The sequence below is a fragment of the Balaenoptera borealis genome, assembly GCF_965194805.1.
Source record: "Balaenoptera borealis genome assembly, chromosome: 8".
NCBI lineage: Eukaryota > Metazoa > Chordata > Mammalia > Artiodactyla > Balaenopteridae > Balaenoptera > Balaenoptera borealis.
In genome coordinates this window covers 74,138,325-74,163,482 of record NC_138865.1, presented here as the reverse complement: position 1 = coordinate 74,163,482, position 25,158 = coordinate 74,138,325, and the positions used below count along the sequence as shown (strand labels likewise).

Below are 25,158 nucleotides of genomic sequence, written 5' to 3'. Positions count from 1 at the left end.
GCTAGGTAATGTGAAGGTAATGTGAAGAGGAAAAGAGAGGGAAGTTACAGAGTAGAGAATGATGACACAGGTGTGCCTTCAGATGGAGTGTCCGGGCCTGTCAGTGTTCCTAATGTGCTGATGGAGCAAGTTGTGGGCAATCTGAGGATGGAGCTGTCCAGGTAGAAGGAACAACAGAAGCAAAAGTACCTGAGAACTTGCCTGACATGCTTAAGGAAGAGCCAAGACAAGCTAGTGGTGGTGCCATGGAAGCCTGGTTTTTAGGACCGTCACCCCCCTCCCCTGCTGCCCCATCAGACATACCCCCTTCCTCTATAGCAAGGGCTGATCAGTACACACCAGTTCCAGCCCACTGCCTGTTTTATTGGAACGCAGCAATGCTCATTTGTTTATATCTGGCCTATGAGCGCTTTTGTGCTGCAACAGCAGAGTTGAATGTTGTGACGGAGACCATGTGACCCACAGAGAGCCTAAATTATTTACCATCCAGCACTTTACAGAAAATGTTTACTGACCCCTCCTCTATATCATGCTCTTGTTGTCATTGTTGTTATTAAATGTGGACATCACAGAAAGGAATGCTTTGGACATCTTTATAAAAATGAATACAAATCATCCATGTCAAAGTCTAGTTTCTACTTGTAGAAAATCTGATTTCATTTTTTAAAATTGAGTTATGTACCAGTGGGAACTTTTTAGTATATTCTATTCAAGTGTGATCTTTTTTCTTTAACGATGAATTGGAAGAATAAGGTAATCTGCCATTACATGAAGATAGGAGTGAAGAATAACCACAGTTCGCATTACACTTGTGGTTTCCTCTTGTTAGTATTCAAAGTATATTCTCTCTAAACTACATCTGAAACAAGATGGTGATATATCCTGTCAGGAGTTGAAGTTGCATTGTTGGGTACTGCATAGGGTTTTTAAAAGATCTGTGTGGACAGTGTGGCCCAGAGCTGCAAGTCTCTTTGGAACTAATTACCTTCTCAAATCAGAGTCCTGAAGATCATCTGTGACCTCATATGAAAGAAATGCTGTGCTGATTTTTACCTCAGGCTTCCTAGTTCACATAGACAGAATGCTCGTGGTTCTGGTGGCAGTATTTTTGTCTTTGGTGTAAAGTTCATAGAAGGTGCCTCATATCCTTTTCCCTGTCAAATATTTCTCTCTAGGAAGGAAAAATAAGCGAAAAGAAAAACAGCAACAAAAAATGAGTAAGACTAGAGAGAATAAGGCTAAAAAAAACACATGGGCAGGCTTCCCTGGTGGTGCAGTGGTTGAGAATCTGCCTGCCAATGCAGGGGACACGGGTTCGCGCCCTGGTCTGGGAGGATCCCACATGCCACGGAGCAACTAAGCCCGTGAGCCACAACTACTGAGCCTGCGCGTCTGGAGCCTGTGCTCCACAACAAGAGAGGCCACGATAGTGAGAGGCCCGCGCACCGTGATGAAGAGTGGCCCCCGCTTGCCACAACTAGAGAAAGCCCTAGCACAGAAACGAAGACCCAACATAGCAATCAATCAATCAATCAATCAATCAATAAATCTTTAAAAAAAAAAAAAATGGGCAATATTTAAAAGACTCAGTATGGATCTGATTGAACTCAAGATTTAAAGTAAGTCAGATGAGGAACTGAAGTAGTATCTAGTGAAGTAGATATCAGATCTCAGTATCTCTCAGATGCCTGCCTGTCAGCTAGCCCTCCCGGTCTTCTTCCACCTACTCCTCCTCTTCTCTGTTCCCTTCCCTGCTTCTCTCTCTCTCTCTCTCTCTCTCTCCAGCCTTTATACCCTAGGAAACTCATCCTGTACATTATAGAACTTCCCTTTCCAAATATTAACCACTGAGCCCTCTCTTTTAACTGAGCTCTTCGTACGTCACTTCCTGAACTGCTCTTTCCTAATGACTTCCCATTATCATAAGGTCGAGCTTAACAGCTGGAAAAAAAAATCTGGAAATCTTCTGACCATATAGAATATAATTTCATGACTATAAATATATGGTTACAGAAGAAAACTTTGGAAAATATAAAAAAGCAAAAGGAAGAAAATAAAAATTAGCTACAGTTTCCACTTTAGTATATTCCCAATCATCTCTGTATCTATTTAAAATTTGTAATTATTCTCTACTTAAAATTTTGTCCTGCTTTTCTCACATAACAATGTGAAAATGTATATTTCTCTGTGTAATTAAATAGTCTTCTGAAACCTGATTGTGGTCATCAAACAGCATGAACCATAGTTTAATTAGCCTCCCATTAATTTTCATTTGTTTCCAATTTTTCTGAATTATAAATAACGCTGTGGTGAACATCTTTGTGTGCTCACATCTCTGTTGATTCCCTAAGAATAAATGCATAGGAGTGTTACAGCTGCATAGAAGGATAGGTATCCTCATTGTGAAGGCCATCACTACGTATTATTCTGCAGCCAACTCCTGAAGACTGTCAAAGGGACTTCTCCATCTCATGTTTAATGCTCACGCTCAGTCTGATGATGATTCATTTGCATTTTGCTTATTGTAATGTTTCCTCAGTTGAAAGTCACTAAGTAGTTTGTTGCCCCTTGTCTCCGGGGAAACCTTGGTAAGTGAGAGACCAGAAGATGGGGGAGTTTGAAAGAGATCCATCCTGGAAACAGCAGAGAGGCAGGGAGAAGGCTATGGATCTGATCCAAGCTAGAAATAAGTCACCCAGTTCCCACTGTGATTCTCAGGGAGTGCCCACATAACACATACTAGGTGCTTTGAGAGGAGATTGTGGGAAAATGAAGCTCAAAATGACACTGCCCTCAGAGGTTCACAGCCCACAGAGTTGATGATAAACACACCTCTCAGCTCTGACTTCCATCTGCAAGAAAAGATAAGTCTTTTGGAGGTGAAGTGTTCACATAGTCACTTCTTTAAAAGTATTTTTGCCGTGTTGAAAGTTGAGCTCTCTTCTTCCCCAGTTCGTTCACTTATCTAGCTAAGAACTACTATTATCTAAAAAACTTATTCTTGGAAGATATTTGAAAGAGCCCTTTTGTGTTGTGTGAGCCAGAACCTCTAAGTTGCCCTCCACCCGCCCCAGATAAACACATCACAATGCCACTGCTTTCAGCCTGCATCCATGTGCTGTAATAGTCCCAGCTCATCTTTTTTTAATAGGGAAACAGGGGAGTGTAGGTTTCTAGTCACACAGTTACAGTAGTGGGGGAGGGGCTGCAGGATAAGAAGTGTGATCAGTTGTATTATTATTATTTATTGACATCTCAGAAGTTGTGGAAGGTTACTGACAGACCCCAACTTTATTCTCCTTGGGCTCACATTCAGGGACCCAGCTATCCTTTTGAAACATTCAGAGTTTTTAGCAGTTCCTCTTTAAAGAAATGCTATCATTCCATCCTTTGGGGAGGAATGAACAATGCCGCTTGTGTGTTCAAACCACTCGGAGCATTAATATACTGTTTCTTTAGAAGGATTTGCTTTCCAAAGTTGAACTTTTCAGAACTCAGAACACCTTATCACACTTTCACAAGCCTTCTCTCTGAAAATGGAAAAAGAAAAGGGGGGAGAGCCTGTCAGGACTTGTGCCAGTTAAATCCGATCTCTCCGGGGATTTGTTTTTCTTCTGGCGTCAGATTAGATGTTCAAATCAAGCAGTGTTTGAGGGCTGCGAGGGAATGTCCATGGGATTCTTAGTGAGGCTAATCCCAAAGCAGCACATTCCAAGGGGCTAATCTGCCCAAGTTCATTGCTTACTTGAAACGTCTCTTGGGGGAAGAGCCGGGCAAGTGACTTTTTTTCCAGTGGGCGGTCATAAGAGCATTATTAACGGGATGACCAGCCCCAGACGCAGCAAAATGAAAGCAACAAGAGCTGCTCGTGGGACTGCCTTTGCCACCACCCAGAGTCAATGCTCAGGTAAAATGATTTCAGCTCATTTTCTTCTTGTTCAGCCTCCCAGTACTGGATCTGGGGATCTAGAGGAAGACCCAGGGAATGCCAGGGAGATGTTGAGGGAAAGCAAAAGGTAAAAATGAACACAGGCATTCAGTACCTTGGGGTCTTTGGTGTTTTGTTCTGATTAGGGCAGAGTGTACCTTTTAAACCTGAGAGTCTCAAAATGAGGGATGTAAAGTTTTGCTCGTAATTTGTTCCTATAAAGTTAGTGGACGCTTTTTCTAATCTTGCAGTTACTGGACTAGATTGGTGTCCTGTTAAGTTGCCCTGCTAAAGGGTAGATTGCAATAGCAGTTTCTGAGACTTTCTGTAGACAGATTTAATACATACTCTATGTAAGTACTTGTAAATCATGTTGCCCGGAGAAGGTCTTAATTCTGTAGCTAATGGGGAGTGGGTGGTAGGAAGAGTCAAAGAAGTTTGAGAGACTAATGTTTGTAGCAGAGTCTTTGTGAAAAAGAGTTGAAACCTTGTTAAATGAAACCATTTTTTTTTCTTTTTTCAGTTCCAATTATTTTGATGCTTTATTGACTGTACATTTGACTTTCAAAATTCATACGTACTTTATTCTTTGAGGGTTATTATTATACTTTTCTTGAAATGTGAATGTCCTCATTTTTGTTTTGAATAAGATGTCCTTTAATTATTAGCCTTTGAAAAACAGTTCCCTATTACACATCACACATGACTGATAATGCAGAAAGACAAGAAAGAAAATAGCCCTTCGCCAACTCAGTCATGGTGATGTGACTGTTCTGCCTTTAGAAAAGTGATTTTCTAAGAGCTGATAGAAGCCACCTTTTCTAAGAGTACATGAGCCCTCCAAAGCATATTTAGAAAGAAGAGATTTTAGGGCATGCTGTTGAAGTTTTGCGTTAGAAGAGAGTTAAAGGGTCAGCTAGAAATATGGCATGTCAAAACTGTTTCATGCTTTCTAACAATAAGGATAGCCATTCTGTGCTAACTTAGTTGGGTGTTGCAACCAAGTATAAAGCTTCACACAGAGTAGTTCAAAGCCTTTGAACAAAGGAAAAGGGAACTAGTTTAGGGAACAAGTTAAATCATGATTATACATCAAATATGCCTTCTCCAAGAAAATGATTTTAAAAATCTAATATCCATCCACACTGAAGACTGAATAAAAGCACAATAAAACAAAGCCCACAGTAAAGCATAGTAAATTATGCCTGGTATTTGGTAGAATTCCTAATTCATGTGCTATACGTGCACTCTTCCTGTTATGTATTATGCTTTTCTTCTCAAAAAGAGAATCCGACTCAATTATGAATGATGGAAAGATTATTTTACATTTTCTCCCCTCCCAATTTTCTATGCCTTTGCAAGAGAAACTGTTCGTTTGCTAATAATAAGAAATAGAAACTGATCCTCAATCCCTTTGCTGACAGTGAGGTAGCTTTTCACCTTTGAGAAGGTAATTAAGTTGCTAAACTGCACACAAGTCAGATTACTTAAAGACTAACAAACAAGTTGACAATCCATATGCAGTCATTCTTATTACACACCATCTGTGTAAACCTTCCAGGGCCTTCCAAGTTGAAACCAGGATCCATGAGTGAGAGAAATAATGGAGGTGCCCTTGAAAAGTGTAATCTATTTGTTGTGGCCCCCAGATTCTCAAGTTGGGAGTCCTGTGTGATTACATTTCTTTGGGGTAGCCGTTATAATGATCCCCCCCTTCTTTTATGTCTTTCTCATATTCTGATGTCTGCCTAATGTCCCACCTCAATCCTTGACCCCAAGGAGAGAGGAACAGAGAGCAGAGTGTTCATTACTCCACTTGTGGGGACTGGCAGGGGGAAATAAGGAGGGGAAAGGTGCATGTATGAACTGGTTCCCAGACATGCCTCTAGAAGGCATCCCAGGCAAGCCCAGATGGCACTGCCCAGATCTAGGGTATTTAATACCAATAAAACCTAATTTGGAGAGGCAGTTGAGCAGAGTGGGTAAGAGTGTGAACTCTGGAGTCAGACTGCTCACGTTCAAACTCTGTCTTCTAATCTGCTGCATCTCTGACTCAATTTCTTCATTGGTAAAATGGACATAATAGTAGTACTTCCCTCACGGGGTTCTTGTGCGGCTCCATGGAGATAATACGTATACAGCGCAATTCCAGGTACATGATGAACCCTTAATAAAGGTTAAGCATTGTTATTACCTACTGAGTGCCTACTATGTGCCAGGTGCTTTCTCTGAATCATTTGCTTTGATTAATACAACAACTCTCCAAAGTAGCTGTGGTACCCTCATGTTATAGAAAAAGCTCAGGAAAGTTAAATAGCTTTTCTGTATACCTTGTTTGTGGCCAGCCAGGCCTTCTGAGAGCATATCATCTCCAGTGCAAAGTGAAATCAATTTAGGTCAGATCTGCTACAGCAGTTTCATAGTAATCTCATCTAAACCTTTATCTGAACTTCTAGTACCAGGCCAACCTAGGACCGGTCCCTGTTCTTGAAGTGAAAACTTGGTACCTAAATAATGATAACAACTCTGTGTCAGGCATTATTTTTGTGCCCATTTTATAGATGAGGAAAACCGAAGATCAGAGAAATTATACGACTTTGTCCAAGCTGCAGAATCCCATGCACAACTTTTTCTGACTGCAAACGTCATTGTCTACCCATGATACTGCCATTCCTGCTTTCTCTCAATGAGTATTGATCAGAACTCCCTGAAATTCCCAGATAGTGGGCCACAAAAAAAGGGAAAGTATGCTCTCCCTTTTCTGCTCCCCAAGGTGTAGGAAAAGTTGGTTGCAGATGTCCAGTGAGGAATATTTTTACCATCTATCTGCCAAGAGATGTTATCAAAGAAAGTATTCAGTTTCTAGGAAAAATCACAGCCTATGAATAGTTTAACTTACAGGCTTTTTACAAAGATAAAGACTGGTTATCTATGCTGCTAAGCTCATTTCTGCTGCAAAGATGTACCCACTAGTTTTTCCTATGTATTTGAGAAGAAAAATCTTTAAGAATAGACACTGGGGCTTTTTCCATGCCCAGATGACAAATGACTGCAAATGTTAGTTTTGTGGTGTGAGGGCGCAGAGGGCCACCTGGACCCAGGGATCTCTGTGGCAGGGTGGGTGCTCCTTTTCACGTGGACAATGTATAAACACTCAGAAATTATGCAACCTGATTGTAACCATGACTGAAACAGGATGCAGGTCCTTTGTATCCCTCAAGCATCCCCCCGCGTTGCTACTTTTAAAATGTGCTTTGTCATGAATATAAGACAACTGCTTCCTTCTGTGCCACATGCTCGCATAGACTCCACTGTGAGAGAGGAGGCAGGTGCAATATTAAAGGGTTGAGGGCAAACCAGACCTTAGCACAACTTATACAGACATTTGGGTCCCTGGCAGAGTCAATATCGATTACAACCAACAAACAGGGGCTTGTAACAGTTAACACTGGTCATTGGGACAGGCCAGGTAAACAGCTTAGTTGCGCTTTAGTCCCGTATATTTCAAAAGTAGGAATTTGGTCCTGATGCTGGGTTAGAGAGAAGACGATGCCATGTAGATACAACATTACATGTTACTCTAGCAACTTCTGTTTTAAACACGCGCTTAGAGAAGGAATCTTCTGAGTAGCTTACTGGATTTCGTAGGAGGCTCCGCTACTGTTTCAAATGCTGCTAAAAAAAGGGGTTAAGGGATGAAGGATGGACACTGCTTTGGAACAAGGATGGTACAGTTTGTTGAAACTTCCTTCATCCTTCTGGGAGCCCAATCTCAGTGGCCAGGCTTCTGGGTGGACAGTCCCAACAGTGTTCATTCTAAGAAGCCATGTTTGCTGTGCTGAAAGGCATGTGGGATGCCAAAAAATGTGGTATCTTCCTTCCTTCCAAAGGCATTACCTGTGAAATTTTGGACTGTGATGAAGACATTTATCTTCCTATGTTTCCATTTCCTTTTTTCCCCTCCATATTCAAACATTGCTAATTTGGATTTTAGAAAAAACATGGTGATGGATTAGGGCTCGAATTATGTAATTTCCTCACCGTTTTTCTTTCTTTCTATAAGGAAAATCTAACGGAAGTGTCAGCCATGAAAACCGTATGCTTATTTAGATATATTTCTTCCTACCACTGAATACTTGTTAACTAAAGGGTTATAAACATCCTGCTCTATGGCTTTCATTTTCTCTGTAAATAGCATTATTTTTCTGTTCTTCAGAAGTCATTATGAACTTGTATATAGTTTCATTACTAACATTTTTTATTATGGTCATTTCCTTTAACTCTCATATTATAATGTTAAATAACCTAACCAGCAGATTCTGGTAATAATTGATTTTGTTATATGCAGTGTTTATGTGTGAAGTAACCACAGTTTCAGTTCAGTTTATGAGACACTAGTCTCTTAAGTGATTATGAAATTTTGCTTTCTAGTCAAAAATACTTAAAGGTTGTGTTCACCTTTCCTCTTCTTTTTTTTTTTTTTTCAGGCTCAGAAGTCCTGGATAGAAAGAGCGTTTTATAAAAGAGAATGTGTTCACATCATACCCAGCACCAAAGACCCCCATAGGTAATCTTGCTGTCTCTATAATGTAGCAAGAACATGAAGTAGCAATTATGGGACCAAAAATACGATACCAATCACTATCCATTGCAAGAGAACGAATGTTAAAGATCATTTTTTAATTGTTGCTGGACATCTTTGAAGCAATCTCATATATACACACCATGTAATATGCCATGCCTGCAGTTAATTGTCTGAGAGCCTGTACAAAATAAAAGCTACACCATTGGGAAGGGAATTCATCACAGTCTATAGGAATGGGATATATATATATATATATATATATACATGAATGGGAGATATATATATTTAGTGTGGTTACTGGTTTTCCCTTTCTAGCATTTCATCAAAATGCTTACTTTTTAACTAAAATGCTCTGCTACAGTGTAAAAGAGACTTCTAAAGGAAATACTCCTAGCAGATTACTAATTAGACTGCAGACCTTCAGATTTCTATCCAATCACATTTTTAATATTCTGCTTACCTTCCTGAAGATCAACAGTATATAAGGTGGGAAGCATTTGGGATAAAGTAACATATGAATGTCTGGAAACGCCCTTATGAAAAGGCAGTATAATGGAGTAGTTTAAAATATAGACTCTGGAATCATATAGACCAGCTGTATAACCTTGAACAAATTACCTAACCTTCAAAACTATAATATTTTACCCGTAAAATGAATGTCACACTGTTAGTATTTAATAAATGATAGCTCTGTATCAGCATTATTGCTAATAGTCATAACAGTGCTAGTAGTTAAGTATGAAGGACATTTTCATGGTATGAGGGGTGAATTTTGTTTTCAAATACCTTGTGAATAATTTTTTCATTGTTTCTTCAACAACACTTAAGCTGCAGATCTTCATTCTCAGAATTGGATATATGACAGAGTGTCAATTGGGAAAAGACAAGTTAGGTTGTGACTCACATATGATTGAGAGTCCTTATTTAAATGTACCTGTTAAAATTCTTCCCTCAAAGCTGTTCAGTGTCCTTTGTGCAAGATTTGATAGATGGGAAGAGTGAGAAGTAGAAAAATCTACATGGTGTTCGTTCTTTTCGTTCCAATCCTGAACAATGTGGCAGGTGTGAAAGGGGGTAGGTGCAGAAGGATGGGAGGCATGTTACAGCCTATACAGCTAGAGGAAAATGTGGAGGGGCCAGAAAAGAAAAGAAATATATGTCAAGTAAATCCCAAGTTCACCATTTGCCAGGTATGGCCACATTATGGTTTCCACCTGAAAACTGACTCTCTGGCTTGCTATGGTTTGTAGGTTTCTCCAGCAGGTTGCTTTCAGTGTGTATTACAGTTGTTGCTAATACAAGGGGTTCACTTTGACCTCTTATGTTATAGGTGTTGCTGCGGGCGTTTAATAGGCCAGCATGTCGGCCTCACTCCCAGTATCTCAGTTCTTCAGAATGAGAAAAATGAAAGTCGCCTCTCCCGAAATGACATCCAGTCTGAGAAGTGGTCCATCAGCAAGCACACTCAACTCAGCCCCACAGATGCTTTTGGGACCATTGAGTTCCAAGGAGGCGGCCATTCCAACAAAGCCATGGTAATCAGAAACCATTCAGTCACTTCTCAAATTCTGTCTCAAGTCCTGCAAAGGAATGGTGAAGAGCTGGAGATTTAGTCTTTGGGCTGAATCCCAACTTTGCCAGTTCCTGGCTGGGTGACCTGCTCTAACTGTGCTGCTCCTGTGCAGCTCTGCCCTTCCTCTGTCAAATGGGGCAAAGAAAACCTTCCTCTCAGGACTTTTGAAATGATTAGTATGAGATCAGACACAGTGACTCTTGTTTTTAATAATAATAACAAGTAGCTTTCTACAGTTATCCACTGTTCATTATTTTATTTTCTGGGTCTCATCCATTGAGACATGTTCTTCTAACTCCTTTGGTAAAAAATATCTTAACTTTAGGTCTCTGTTTCATTCTATTGGTAACTAGCATTTCTCTCAATTCAAGGTAGAAATGATCATCCCAGACTATTTCCTTCCCTGTTCTAACAGAGATCTTGTCATCCGAATTGAGTGCTTTTTCTTCAAGCAGCTGCGTTCAATAATGTTCTCAATAGAACAGCTCCATATGAAAAGCATTTTTTTTTTTTTTGGAAAGGAGGCAGTAGGAAGTATACAAATTTTACTTCTAAGAGTTGTTGCTTCTAAATTTTAGCTTTCATCATGGACCTCTCCCTACTTGGCTGACAGATTTTGCCAGGAGAAAAGTCTACCATGTGTTTTTGGAAATTCTAGAAATGCTGTATTCCAACAAGCTTGCTTCTAACTGTTGAGAGAGAGTTAGTTAGTTGAGGGTGGAGCAGTTGGAGGTGACTGTTCTCAGGCATGCCACGGAGTTTTCTGAGTTTGGAGAGGAAATTTTGCTTAGAGAAGCATACTGCAAAACGCAGGAGAACTCACTTCACACCAGTTACAGTCTAAAAATGTGCAATAAAGCCACCTCTCTTGTCTCTCTCCTCTTCTCTCCCCTTTCCCCCATCCCCCCCTTCCCACTGCAGTATTTTCTTCACCAAGAGTAGCTGACCAAGCTATTCTCACAGTTCTTCCCTAAGAAAATTAATTCTGAGCAATATACTGAAAAGGAGGCTGCTATGTGCAACCCCCAGAAAGGCCTGGGGAAAACAGGGAAAGGGTTAGGTAGTCTTGACCTGGACAGAACCAAGGGAAATGAAGATTTGGTAACTTCCTCATCCACTTAACGGCTGGATATGCCCACACAAGATCCTTAAGGGTTCCCAATTACAGTACAGTCCCCATTCACAGTATGAGATTGAACCATATGCAGTGTGGATGCTCTGGAACCGTGCATTAATTAAAAGTCACGAAAGTTCTCCCTATAAGAAGAGTGCTGCAGGTGAAGAAGTGGTTTAGCGGTCAATAATCATTATAGAGTAGTATACCCAGTGACTTCATAGGGTGCTTGAATGATGCCTGTAAGCATCATGCCACAAGCCCAGAGGCACATGATAAACTTTTAGCCGTTATTTCCTTCATTAATATGCAGTATCTGTCAAATATAGAGCATAAATTTGGTCTTAAGTGGAGCATTCCTCCAAAGTCATCACCTAGGGAGATTCTAATTACCGTGATGCATGAGTGCACAGAACGTGTTTTGGGGACTGCTTTCAGACAATTTATAGATCATGAGAGAAAAGCACTCTGTATTTTCTTCAAATGATGTTTTTGATCAGAAGTTAATCCCGAGTACCTAAAATTCAAAAAACTTAGGGCTTTGTCACAAACGGCTTCTGCTAGTTTTTAAAAATCAGGTCTGTTCTCAGAAGATAAAGTTTTCCACCACTAAAAATTCTGAAAGAATGGAGTTCTAGTTTGGAAGTGAAGAATGTGGGGTTTGGATGCAGACAGTCTAAGTTTATCCCAGAACCATCATATATTTGCTGTGTGACATGAGAAACATCAATTAAATTCTCTGGGCCTCAGTAATTTATTCTGTTATCTAGGAATAATAATACTACCATTATAAATGTTAAATAGATGGCATATGTAAGTCATCTGGCACAGTGCCAGGACACATAATAGTTGTAAAATTAATTTTAACTGTTATTTGTACTACTATCATCATTATTATCTGCTTCAGGCTTTGAAAAATTTTTTAAATATTTTGATTAATACTCTGAAGGACATACATTTGGGTGTATATCTTGGTATATTATTTTAGAAAGTCAAATCATAATTTTTCAGTTAACCCTTTAAAATAATTCAAGAAGTTCTGATTTCTTCACCTAGTTCTTAAGCCCCGAATCTGAAGCCACATTGCTTTGTTTATAGTCTGGCCTGTCACTTACTGGTTTAAAATCTGGCCCAGTTTATTTAACTTCCCAGTGCCTCAGTTTCCTCATCTGCAAAATGAGGATAGTAATTCCTGCTTTATAGGGCTGTAGCAAGGATTAAGTGAGTCAATATGTATTAAGTGCTTAGAAGAGTACCTGGTGTTAAAGCTAAATTAATGTTTGCTATGTTATTACTTCCACTAAGTGTTCACTTACTATAGTTACAGGAGAGGCTTTGCAATCAATTAAAATAAAATGCATAATCTTGAAGTCATATAGAACTGTGTCTAAACACTCACTCTCTCTGCCTAGTTAAAAAGTCTTGGTTAAACCAATTAACTTAGCTGAGCCTCAAGATTTCTTATTTATAAAGTGGGCATGTTTTCCTTATGAGATGGTTACAAGGATTAGAGAGAATATAAAATCACCTGGTATACAGCTAGTGCTCAATATATTTATGAAAATCATAGTAATGGCACAGTGAAGCAGCTTCGTTTACTTCCTAGGAATCCAAAGATATGTTAACATATTTCCACAGGAGTACCAGGCTGCATAAGCTGGTGTCAGTGACGGTCACTAACTGGAGGCTACCACTGTGGACACCAGCTCATCAGTGACTGGAGACATGTGGCTTGTAAACCACCACATTATACACTTTGACTTCTGCATTGAGTCAACCTCCTGCATCCACTTACTCTAGCAAAACGGAAAATGAGCTGTTACCTGGTATCCTCTCTACTTTACTCACTGTAGACTTCAACAATTAGACAGCTACTGTGGGTGTGGCATTTGTGCCTTTTATGATGGACAAAGCCAAGATTCCTTCTCATGATACAATTTTCTTCTACCTGAAATTTTTCCCCTCCCAAAAATTTCTAGTGCATTTGAAATTTTTAAGAATCCTGGAGATTGAATCTCCAAATAAATTTACTAGAACATGTGTCCTTCAAAGTATCAATCAAAATACTTTTGCAACTGTTTTCAGGGTCTGTAGCAAATAATAATGACAACTAAAACTTATTAAACATCTACTATGTGCCCAGCACTGTGCCAAGTACTTATCTATGTTGGTATATTTCATGTTTATGACACTAGCATTATTATTCCTGCATGACAGAATAACATACTAAGGCACAGAAAAGTCAAGTAATTTGCCCTGTGTCACACAGCTACTATATGATATGTGTATATTATGGTATTTAACAGTAGAGGAAAAACTTGAAGAGACAGCTAGATCTTTCACTCTGTTCCAGAAGAGTGAACACATAAGGACATTGAACCTTGACAGCCCTCCCCAGGTCCCACATAGCTCTGTCCAACCCAGAGCTGTCTGTTGGCAGTCAGGTTAGGCAAGGTCAACTACATGATTTGTGGAGCCCAGTATAAAATGAAAATGTAGGCCCTCAGCAGGGGTAGGGAAATCCATGCCCCTTTCCCATGACTACAGCCCCAACCCGTCAATGGATTGCCATCTCCACACTGGGAAGTGCTCAGTATCCAGTGGGGGAGGCTTCCCACAAAGTTGCCCACAAAACCCACCGTGGCACTGCCAGCCCAAGGCAAAGACAGCTACATCCTTACCTGCCCTCAAATGCTACAGGCCACATGCCCGACCCTGCCCCTGCCCTTGCCTGCACCCAGGTACCAGCCAGGGATGGAGGGTAATGATGGAACACGGCCCTGTCCGCTGCCCCAGGCAGGGCTGGGGAGGGGAGGCTAGGCTGGCAGGGACACTAAAGGCAGGAGCGTGTATGAATGAAATCCCATTCTGGCGAGGCAGCAGGAGGTAGGACGTGGGACTGTAGCGACGTGTGAGCCGAGGCTCCAGGCCCTCTGCACATGCTCCACTGTCCCATCAGGCTTCACTTACAAAACACGGATTCAAGGGTAAATTTGTCAAGAATTTCAAGACAGCACGTGCAGAACATTAAACCCTGAACACTGCCCTTCTGAGCAGTGTGACTGGGCTGGTGGCACGACCATGAAGCCAGCACTGAGGTTAGGTCTCGCCTGCCCTAGGTGGTCTCAGAGCAGTCACTTCAAGGGGAAACCTTTCTTTCTGACTCTAACCTGCCAAATGAGGACCACTTTTTCTTTTTTATTACAACCCAATATTTAACAAGTGGGAGTCCCCACTGTTCATCTAGGCACGATGAGCATTTTGTCCACTTTAGATACTTGGCCTTGAATTATTCCGATTCTCCTGTCTAGACAAAAGGGTGGAGTTATGCATAGGACAGATGACTTGTTTTATCAGGCAGGACAGTCGTTTTGTGCCAACCTGTGCCTTCTTTACCTCTTGTTCTCTCCAACAAACCGACATGCAGTTCATCAAAGGGAAAAATCAGCAACTACTGTCTGTTAAAGAGTGCCAGTCTTTAGATGGGGAAGCCATGGTTAAATATTCACCAAGATTGAAGTGAATCAGGTCAACTAACTTAATATGTCTTTGGTCCCCTTCTCCTGACAAGAATATTTGAAAGTTGAAATGATTTTTAACAAAGTGGTCAAAAAATTCTAAAGGGCAGATTAACTTTGACCTTCATTAATTTTTAAAAAAATAAGATATAACATTAACTTTTCCCCTCAAGACAGCCCAAAATAAAGCACTTGGGTCTTCAGAATGCCGATGTGGTCTGGACCCAATTTGAGGCAGAATCTGCCATAGTTTGGTAGAAGATACAGTGGGAGAAAAGGGACTCATTATTAAAATGTGGTGGGCTATGTGAGAACCATATCTCACATATGTATCTCTGTTACCACATAGACAGTACAGCATGGTGTCACAGGACTTTGATCACCAAAGACCCTTGAGGGATCAGTGCAATGGTTCTCTACTTGGAGGCTCACAATAACTTGTGGGGCTACTACCAATGCCCATGCCCAGGAATCATTCCCAGAGAGTCTCCTTCATTGGTCTGATATAGAACCTGGGCATTCAAAGTGTTTTGTTTATTTATTTTATTTATTTATTTTTGGCTGCATTGGGTCTTTGTTGTTGTGCACGGGCTTTCTCTAGTTGTGGTGAGCAGGGGCTACTGTTCTTTGCGGTGGCTTCTTTTGTTGCAGAGCACGGGCTCTAGGTGCACAGGCTTCAGTAGTTGTGGCGTGTGGGCTCAGTAGTTGTGGCTCACAGGCTCTAGAGCACAGGCTCTGTAGTTGTGGCTCGCAGGCTATAGAGCGCAGGCTCAGTAGTTGTGGTGCACAGGCTTAGTTGCTCCGCGGCATGTGGGATCTTCCCAGACCAGGGATCAAACCTGTGTCCCCTGCACTGGCAGGCAGATTCTTAACCACTGAACCACCAGGGAAGTCCCCAACGTGTTTTAAAAGTTAGCCCGGTTAATCTACTGTTCAGCCAGGCTTAAGAAATACTGAATAATCCCAATCTGTCTACCTATTTTATAGATGAGGCAACTCGAGCCCAGAGAGGTTAAATTATTTTCTGAGTCACCCAATTACTTGACAAAGATCGTTCTCAAACTCAGGATCCTTAGCACTCGCCATCAGTTCTGTTTCTTCTCTGTCATGTATTCCTGGTGCAGCCTATAATAGATGTTTTGAAAGGAAGCTAATTACTATTATGTTTCTAACTCTTTATAAGGGTTTTGAAAACTTTCTAATAGAATTATAAAATCTCTAGTATTTGGTGAGGTTAATTACACTCAAAAGCTGTGAGCAGGAAGAGCTCTTTGTAAAATTACATCCTAGGTTAATGGAGCCATTTTCTGAGCCCCTCCCAGGACTCTGTGGTATTCTGTCCTCAATTCTCAGACTTGACAAACCCCAGTGAAATAGCAGTGAAATCAGTGTCTCTCACGCTTTACAGAGAAAGAAGTTGTGACACAGAATGAAGACATTCAGAGCTGACAGTAAGTGAAGGATTCTCGTTCCTCTCTCTTCTCTATACCAAGCCACATCTTACCAAAAAATTCACGGCCCCCAAATCCATTCCTGGGCTGTTAAACAACCTGGCAGTTCATGCAGATGCCTCATAAAAACCAGAACATGAGGACCAAGGAAGAAGGTACTGAGACACTAAAGCTCTGGTTTAGGCATTTTCTTACTAGACTGGGTTCCAGGGAACTTTTTAAAACTGACTGAGAGAGCAATACCAAAATGGCCCAACAGCAGACATTGTTGGGTCCTTTCTCAAAGACTCTTCTTTATCTGGGGCTGAGTCTATTAAATTATTTAGAAAAGGAAGCAGTGCTGGACTTAATTAGACAGACTCTTATTTGCTTACTAATCATCTCTTCCAGTTAGTGCTGAGCTGACTTACAGACCAGGTAAGTATAACCTAATTAAGGACTTGTATTTAAACTTCTCAAGTCACCCACATAATTCTCTTTGGGTTTTCCCTTGCTGTTTACTCAGCTTATTAGATCAGGTTGAGCCCCTTATTACAGTTTTTGTATAATTTAGAGAATTATTCCTGTGCTTCATTTTTACACTTAGAGCTGTAACTGTTGAGTCAGCCAGGATGCAAGCCTTCTTCTCTGCGCATTACCAGAGAGTGTGTGAGAGGGAGTAGGTAAAACTGAGGAGATACTCAAGGGGGTGGGGAGGCTGTCAGCTGCTTGACATCTACAACCTTATACTCTTAAAATCCTTTAGGATTAAATCTGATTTTTAAAAAATTATCTTTCTTTGCATTATGCAGATTTGATCTGGGAATCGTTGACTGACGTGCACAAAATACATTAAATAAATCCCAGTTCACAAAACAAAATAGCTAATCACTGGACTATAGCTAACTAAGAAGCTTTATATAGCAAGGTATGGTTTTTGAGGGGTTTTGTAATTGCTCTGTTGCTTTCCAGTTTCCACTTTGAAATCTCTAGACCATTAGACTGGCAGTACCTTTGGAAAACCTTTCTGAAGCTGGGAATAAAACTAGAACGTATCGATATCACTTAAACTTCTGATCTCAATCATAGACCTATAGAGAAGGAAGAACCGACATTCCTCAAGAGACTCATCTTGTTCTAGAAAATTTTATATAAAAGCAATTCTGGCAGAAAATTCATAGAGTACCCCTGCAACTAGGTGATATGCTCAGTGAAGTTTTGTATTATTTCTAAACCTTTAGCTTTGGCTTATCAGCATCCATCACCTGGAAGCACCTGTTATCTAACATTGAAGAATCACAAAAACAATATAGAAGAAATTACAATGGCATTTTCACTCCCAAAGTTTTGTGGGTCATCAAACTAGGAATCCAATAACAGTGACACCTTACATTTACCTTCCACATATTTTCTTTCTAGGGAACTTTTGCATACATTAAACCACCATAAGCATTAAACATTTGGTGCAAAACCAACGGCTCCATGGACTTGGAAAGCTGATATCAGCAAAGTGGTCTCAGCAGTCTGATGCAACATATTCTCCTTGGCCACAACTTTAATTAAAAATACTCATTTAAAATGGGGCTACAGAGAATTAGAAAATGAAATGATGCTTGTCACAGATCTCAACAGAAAAGAAAATGGGACAAATTCCCACTACAGGCTCGGAAGAGAGGCATTGAAAATACTGTTAAAATAGATTTAGCTGTAGTAGTTCCATTACTCAGAAAAAGTACTACTGAAATATACCAATTGGTTATTTCCCCAAATTAAAGATGGCTTCGCAGTGAGAGTTAGAAAGATTTGTCATTTACCATTTCCTAGAGTATAACCAGATTTGTTGTTCTGTAAATATCTTCCCTTTTCATTTAAAAAGCTGGGCAAAATGATGTGAGTAAAAATTTAGGGCTGAAAAGGTGACAGATTAATTATCAGAGACAAATTGCTCCACAGCAAGTCAAGATCAGAATACCAAAGGAAGATTATTATTATTTTTAATTAAACAACCCCAGCCTATTCTAAGTAGTGATGGCTGCTTCTCCACTTTCTAGCCTTCACCCGCCCTGGGTGTTGTAAAGGGAAGGATACTGTCTGGTTTGTGACACCTCTGTACCAGTTTAATGCAGTGAGGCCATAGTAAAGTTGAATTCTGCTTTGACAAGTGAATAGTAACATTTCTAATGATGAAGCAGGTTAGAGTGGCTTTAGAAAAAAGTGCAGTGAAATCACCTGCTAAACAAAAATAAATTTAGCAACTGGAAAAAGCAAAGACTCAAGAGTTTTAGTTACCAAAGCCCTCTGCCATTCGAACAAAAGAAAAGCTCTAGTTTGCTATTATAGGCTCACTTGCAAAATTTCATTTGTAAGTTTGTGGTTTGGAATTCAAAGTACGTGTTTTTGTGAAAATCACGCTTGTATGCATTGGCCTCCAGAGCACCTAGGAATAGATCAAATAGTACAATTTCAAGTAGAGCTAACTTCTGTTTTATACAGTACATTCTTTAGATGCTCTTCTGAATCTCATTAGCTCATCACACAGGCTTTCTGCTGCCAGGCAGGGGCACTAATGATGGCAGTGCAGGCATGGGTAAGTCATTTGAGCTCAATTTATTTCTAGAAATTAAAATTAGGGAGCTCAGGGCATGAGGGAGAAGGATAGGATAGGTAGCCAGACAGAGGTAGCATTTTCCCTCTGGACAGGTACTTTTTATAACTTGCACCAGTCACTCCTCAGATAGCTCAGAGTTGAGAGACAAAGGGCTACTTTGAAGGGGACATGAAAGAGCTGACGGCAAGTTATCTGGACCCTGTTGTATGCAGAGGTCATTTATAACGTGAGTGCTCGTAACTCTTATCCAATTTACATATACTGATTTTTCTGCCATTCCAGGCATTTCCCAGAATTTAATCTTTAGTGTTCTGTGTGGGGGTCAGGATCACCCTTATTTCGCAAGAGAGGGTCTCAAACTGATCTAAATGACTTACAGTGCCAGTACTGTATCTGATGCTAGAGTGTGATGCCACACGTGATTGGGAAACCTGTAAATAGGAGCACACATCACCACATCAGAGTACTGCCCAGGTAACAAAATTTAATATACACATTAGGAAGATTTCTTGTTATTTGTAAGGTGATCCCTTGGCAATTAATGAGCTCACAAGTGGACAGTCAAAATTGCTTATCTTGACAACCAAAATAGCTCCTAATTTCAAATCACATTGACCTTTGAGCAGGAATGGATTAATTGCTCTGGGTACAACCATTTATGACCTTGAAGCTGCTGATTCGGCACCTGAGTTAACTGTTATATTACAAGCACCGGGAGAATTACTGAATAACCTGATTTTTATGGGTATAAGAATATAATTTAAAAATTGAAATCTCCAGGTAATCATAAAGTGTCATTTTATCCCTTAGTTTTAATTATCCTCTTATCCCTAAACTGTTTCCTTGAGCTGCTAAACAATAACATACAAAAAGTAACAAATTGATTTCATTTAAATGCTTCCTTTTTTAAAAAATCTCTTATTCTCCAAGGGAAGGAAAAAATAAATCTAAAATAATGGCCAACATTAAAGGAACAGGGACACCCAGTATTTCTGTTATTTATCAGTTTCTGGATAATCAGGGATGGGCTGTCATTAATCATGTGTTCCTTTGTATAAGAATTAGTCCTGGTGAAAAAGAATTAGGTAGTTGAAATTGAGTAGCTTATCAGTGGCTGCACTTTCCTACTTCTCATGGCCTGAGTAACTTTCCAGTGTTTCCTCCATTCTTCTCTTTGATTTTCATGTAAAATATTGAGTGTTCTTTCTTCCCTTGGGCCCAGTGATAAACGCTAGACACACCACTTAGAATCTTTGGTCTGGGGAAGAGTTGTAATCCTTGCTACTCCTGTGGTCCCTGGGGAGCTAGTTAGAAATGCAAAACCTCAAGTCCCACCTCATACCTACTGAATCAGAACCTGCATTTTTGAGGTCCCCTGGGTGAGTTTTGCATGTTAAAGTTTGAGAAGCATAGCTCAACCTAGAGTTTCCAGTGTAACAGTAGCTTTAATAATGGGTTAGGTGAGTGGTTAATTACTAGATAACTAATTCTGACTCCCAGTCACTCACCTTCCCTGGGTCTCAGTGTCCTCATCTGTAAAGCAGAAGAACTGAAATAGAGTATTTCTAGTTCCCATGATTGCTAAGATATTTCTAAACTCCCTTTTATTTCTAAGATTGTAACTACATCATAGCCAGTACTGAAAGGCTTATCCAAAATCATAGGTCAGACCAAACATGATCCCTCCACTCAAAGGTCTTGCAAATGGGGAGATAAAACTGACACATACAAGAAACAGCCGGAAAAAAATATATATTAGACTGGGTTTGACTGAGAGTTATACTGAGTCAACATGAGCTTGCATTCCAAGGAGCAGTCAGTAAGAGCCTTTGAAAGACAAGAATGATTTATGTAGATGAAAGGGGAGGGACTGGGTTTTCTAGGACTTGGGGAATAACATTAGCCAAATACAGAGAGAAGTGGGGAAACGCCTCTTAAATAAGTAGGGTAAGGCCAAATTGTGGGGACCATGACAGGCAGAATGGGAGTTTATGTATGATGTAACTATTTGAATTGAGAAATAATAGGATCAAAAAGGAATTGGGGAAAGAAATCTGCCTGTTGGTGTCTCATTGAGAACACAGGGTTAGAGGAGCCAGTAGGACTGTTGCCACAACCCAAAATGACATCCTAGTAAAGAGCATTCTTATTTATTCTTAAAATAGCAACTGAAGCAATAGAAGGAAAGGCCTGGATGAGAGCACCATTTGAGAAATGGATCGTTAGGACTCGCAGACTGCTTGGTTGTAAGTGAAGGAAAAGGAAAAGTAAGGAGAGAGGAGGCATTTATGTTTTTGAGGTCAAGAGCAAGGACGTGGAGTCAGACAGACCTGGGGTGTGAATTCTGTCATCACCACTTAATAGCTGTTGAACTTACTGTTCTTTCCTGTCCCCCGTAAATGTGGATGCCACCAACCTCGTAATTGGGAGGAGTCCATGAAATGATGCATGTAAAGCACACAGTACGTATGTACCTGGAACACAAGGGATTTGATTGTAGGTTTGGGGTTTTTTCTCAGTAGTTAAGAAATTGAGAGTAGAGAGAAATATGCATGGAGAGCGTATGAGCAACATGACCTTACACAGGCCAGACACTGAATACCTCTGTTTCTTCCTCTGTAAGACAGAGAACCAGGGACAAGGTGATCTAAGGTCATTCATTCATTCCCCCACTGGAGCACTTATTAACTGAGTAAGAAGTGTTTCGTGATCACCAGCAAGCTTTTCTTCGTTTCCTAGCTAGGAAAAAGATAAAGCTAGTTCAAAAGGAATTTTAACATATTCACTAGATTCGTTGGTCACTTTCCAGTGAACTGCTCACATGATCAGTAAATTGGGTTCCTTATGGGTAAGTTGTAACTTTAGAAGCCCCAAAGGGAATTATTTACCAAGTGAGACTTATTCCTAAAAATGCATTAGGATTATTATTACTAATTACTATAAATAATGGAACTCCATAATATGTTATTTTAAAATATTTTTTATTTATTTATTTATTTATTTAATTTTATTTTGGCTGTGCCAGGGCTTAGTTGCGACGTGTGCAATATCTTCATTGCTGGCACGTGGGATCTTTAGTTGCGGCATGTGGGCTTCTTAGTTGTGGCATGTGAACTCTTAGTTGCAGCATGCATGTGGGATCTAGTTCCCCGACCAGGGATTGAACCCAAGCCCTCTGCATTGGGAGCGTGGAGTCTTACCCACCAGATCACAGGAAAGTTCCCATAATATGTTATTTAGCTAGGTTACACATACTAAAATTATTACACATTCTCTGTAGTGATTTAGTATGATTGCCATATCTCTTCATATTGAGTTAATTAATAATGTATGTGTGTCTGTTCCCAGACACTACCTGTGGCTCAGAATCTCACATTATTTACCTGGCTAAATGAAACGTGCAGGTGGGGTTGCTCAGTGAGGCATCTTGAAGTTCCAAAAGCCATAATCACACTACTTTTCTTGTTTTTCAAAACATTTTACTGTTCTCAAGTAAGCCTTCTCTAATCATTGGGACTACAGCTTTACAGTTCTTCAGAAATTTTAGGAACTACTATCTAGGCTTGCAAGGGGCACGTAATTTTAGAAGGATTTTTATACTTTAGATGTTTGTCTATATTTAGAAATGTAATTTATATCTCACCTTAGAAGAATATGGATTCTTATTTAGTTGGGGTTTTTTGAAGGAATAAGAAAGTGATACTGAAATAAAGTCATTGAATAATTTGAGAAGCAGTTTCTTAGCCTCTCCCACAATGAACATTCTTGGTTTGGAAGCCTTGTGAGTCTCAGTTCTAGTTTATTTTACTAAATATCCCTTTCTAGAATTATTCAAAATGGTATAAATTTAATCTAGTAAAGCTACCAAATTTTAACATAAATTTAGCATAAATTCAGTGTACAGGCACAGAAAACATTTTATTCTTTTATTTTATAGTGTTCATTATATAGATAGCTTTCTTATAAACAGTCACTCAATGAGATAATTAATATAACAATAGATAATTTTAAAAGCTTTTAAGAAACCCTTGTGTTTGCTTCCACCACTGCAGTACCCTCTCTCCAGCCCCAGGGCTCCTTGCATGACACAAAAGCACATGTTGTTGAAGATTTCTGCTGATAGATATCTGAAAGTTCTTGCCCTCTACATGAGAGTTTGTGTACAAAATATGCAGCTTCCCACATTGTAAACTCTAGTTAAATTCTATTGATATAAGTGATGTAATTCTTTTTTTTTAACATCTTTATTGGAGTATAATTGCTTTACAATGTTGTGTTAGTTTCTGCTGTACAACAAAGTGAATCAGCTATATGTATACAGATATCCCCATTTCCCCTCCCTCTTGCGCCTCCCTCCCACCCTCCATATCCCACCCCTCTAGGTAGTCACAAAGCACCGAGCTGATCTACCTGTGCTATGCAACTGCTTCCCACTAGCTATTATATCACTTATTTTATACACTACCAAATGTAAAATAAGTGTTGTAATTCTTTTGATATAATGTACTTAGCTAAAATTGCCAACCTTTACTGTTTCCATTCTGGAATTGATTTTTGCTGAGTAGATTAAATCAATATAGAACCAGCTTGTTAGATTCTAACACTTCTTTGGATTTCTAGTATATGTATATGGGAAACTTTAGCTCTTTTGTATTTCTTGATTATGCAGCTTAATTTATCAAGCTACTTTCATATTTTGTATGTTTGTGCCTCACATTTCTGCTAAATATATTTAAAATATACTTTTACAAAAGAATTGACATATAATTTTTAAGGTTTTTGCAACAGTGGGGTCTCCCCGATCCAAAAAATATTACAATAAATTGTCATCTCCTGCATAACCTTTTTTATTTATACATCCAAAAGCGTATGTTTGTATGATTACATGCAAGTCTGTTCTTTTTGTGGTTATGCAACTTCAACATTAATACTTCACAAATTCCAAATTAAAACTTTTCTCTCCCACACAGTATATAGACTTTAGAATGCTTTGACTCTAATTACTACTCCCGAATTTATATGCTATATTATCCAGTGCTTTAGTTCTATCCCTTTCCACCATATATTAGACACTATTATCATTTTATATTTTACAACCAGTGCTTTTTAAGATTTACCCTGTATGTGCTAATATCTTTGTTTACCATTCTTTCTTGTATCTCAGATCATCCATCTGGGATCATGTAGCTTCTGCCTGCTACATACATCTTAAAATTTCCTTCAGTGAAGTCTGCTAGAAGTAAATTCTCAGTTTTGGTAGTCTAAAAATGTCTATAATATGCTCTCATTTTGGAAAGATATTTTTGCTGAATTCTACACTGACAGACAATTTCTCTTTGCAAATCGAAGACACTGTTCTGGCATCCATTGTTGCTGTTGAAAGTAAGCCATCAGTCTAATGACTGTTTCTTTGTAGGTAATCTGTCTTTTTTTCTGGCTCCTTTTGAAGGCTTTTCCCCCTACCCTTTGGTGTTCTCTATGAGGTATCTGTGCGTGGGGTTTCTTTTTATTTATCTTGCTTGGGATTCATTGAGCTTCTTGAATCTGAGAATTAGTATCTTTTAGTAATTCTGAGAAATTCCCAACCAATATCTCTTCAAGTGTTGCCTCTTCCACATTATCTCTTTTATTCCTATCTAGAATTCTGATTACATCCTCTAAAGTTCTCAAATTTTCTTCTATGTTTTCAATTCCTTTATTTTTCTAGGCTGCATCTGGCTTATTTCTCTGGATCTGTAGTTAACATGTCTGATCTGTAGTTTCATTTATCCCCTGTATTTTTTATTTAAATTGTTATATTTTAATTTCTAGAAGTTCTGTTTTTTACTATTTTTCAAATGTATGTGATCATTTTTTATAATCACTTGTTCTTTATTCATATGTTCAATTTTCTCATTTATGTTTTTTAACATATTAAATGTAGGTATTTTATATTCTCTGTCTGAGCATTTCAGTATCTTTGAGGATCTTATTCTGCTACCCATTGTGTCTTTTGGTTCTCATTCATGTTGCTTTACTTCCTTTTGTGATTTTATTTTTTTACAATGAAATGCTTATTTTCCCATGGGAATTATTTGAGACCCGGGTTGATGATGTAATCCTCCACAGAGGATTTGCATTTGCTTCTGACAGTTATCTGGAGCCATTACCCCACCAGAACCACCTTATATTAAATACTCTGATGTTTCTCAAACCACACTGAGAGTGTGAATGTGGACCAGAACCTGTATGAGGACCCACTTTTGTTTATAAATAACCAGAGGAGAATTTTTTTTTCCCATCTGCTGAGAGTCAAGGTTGAGGCAGGCAAGTTTCCTTGCTCTGTTCTTCTGACCATCAGCCTTATTTATTTTTCTTCCTTACACTTGAGAGTGGAGCCCTTTGAAGTATCCCCGCTTTATG

At 39.4% G+C, this 25,158-nt stretch overlaps 1 protein-coding gene across 13 annotated transcripts in view; it reads left to right on the top strand.

The window, feature by feature from the left end:
* TRPM3 (transient receptor potential cation channel subfamily M member 3) overlaps window positions 1-25,158 on the top strand; it is a gene marked incomplete at its 3' end in the record, with an annotated part of 933,308 nt that overhangs the window by 669,833 nt on the left and 238,317 nt on the right. For 11 of the 13 annotated variants that reach the window (XM_082401351.1, XM_082401352.1, XM_082401350.1 and 8 more), the window contains exons 2-3: window positions 8,416-8,495; window positions 9,844-10,048. In XM_082401351.1, the coding sequence (XP_082257477.1) occupies window positions 8,416-8,495; window positions 9,844-10,048 (285 nt within the window). Of the gene's footprint in view, window positions 1-3,863; window positions 3,908-8,415; window positions 8,496-9,843; window positions 10,049-15,363; window positions 16,170-25,158 lie in introns of those variants that run through there. The other 2 variants (XM_082401337.1, XM_082401336.1) reach the window with 2 other exon arrangements.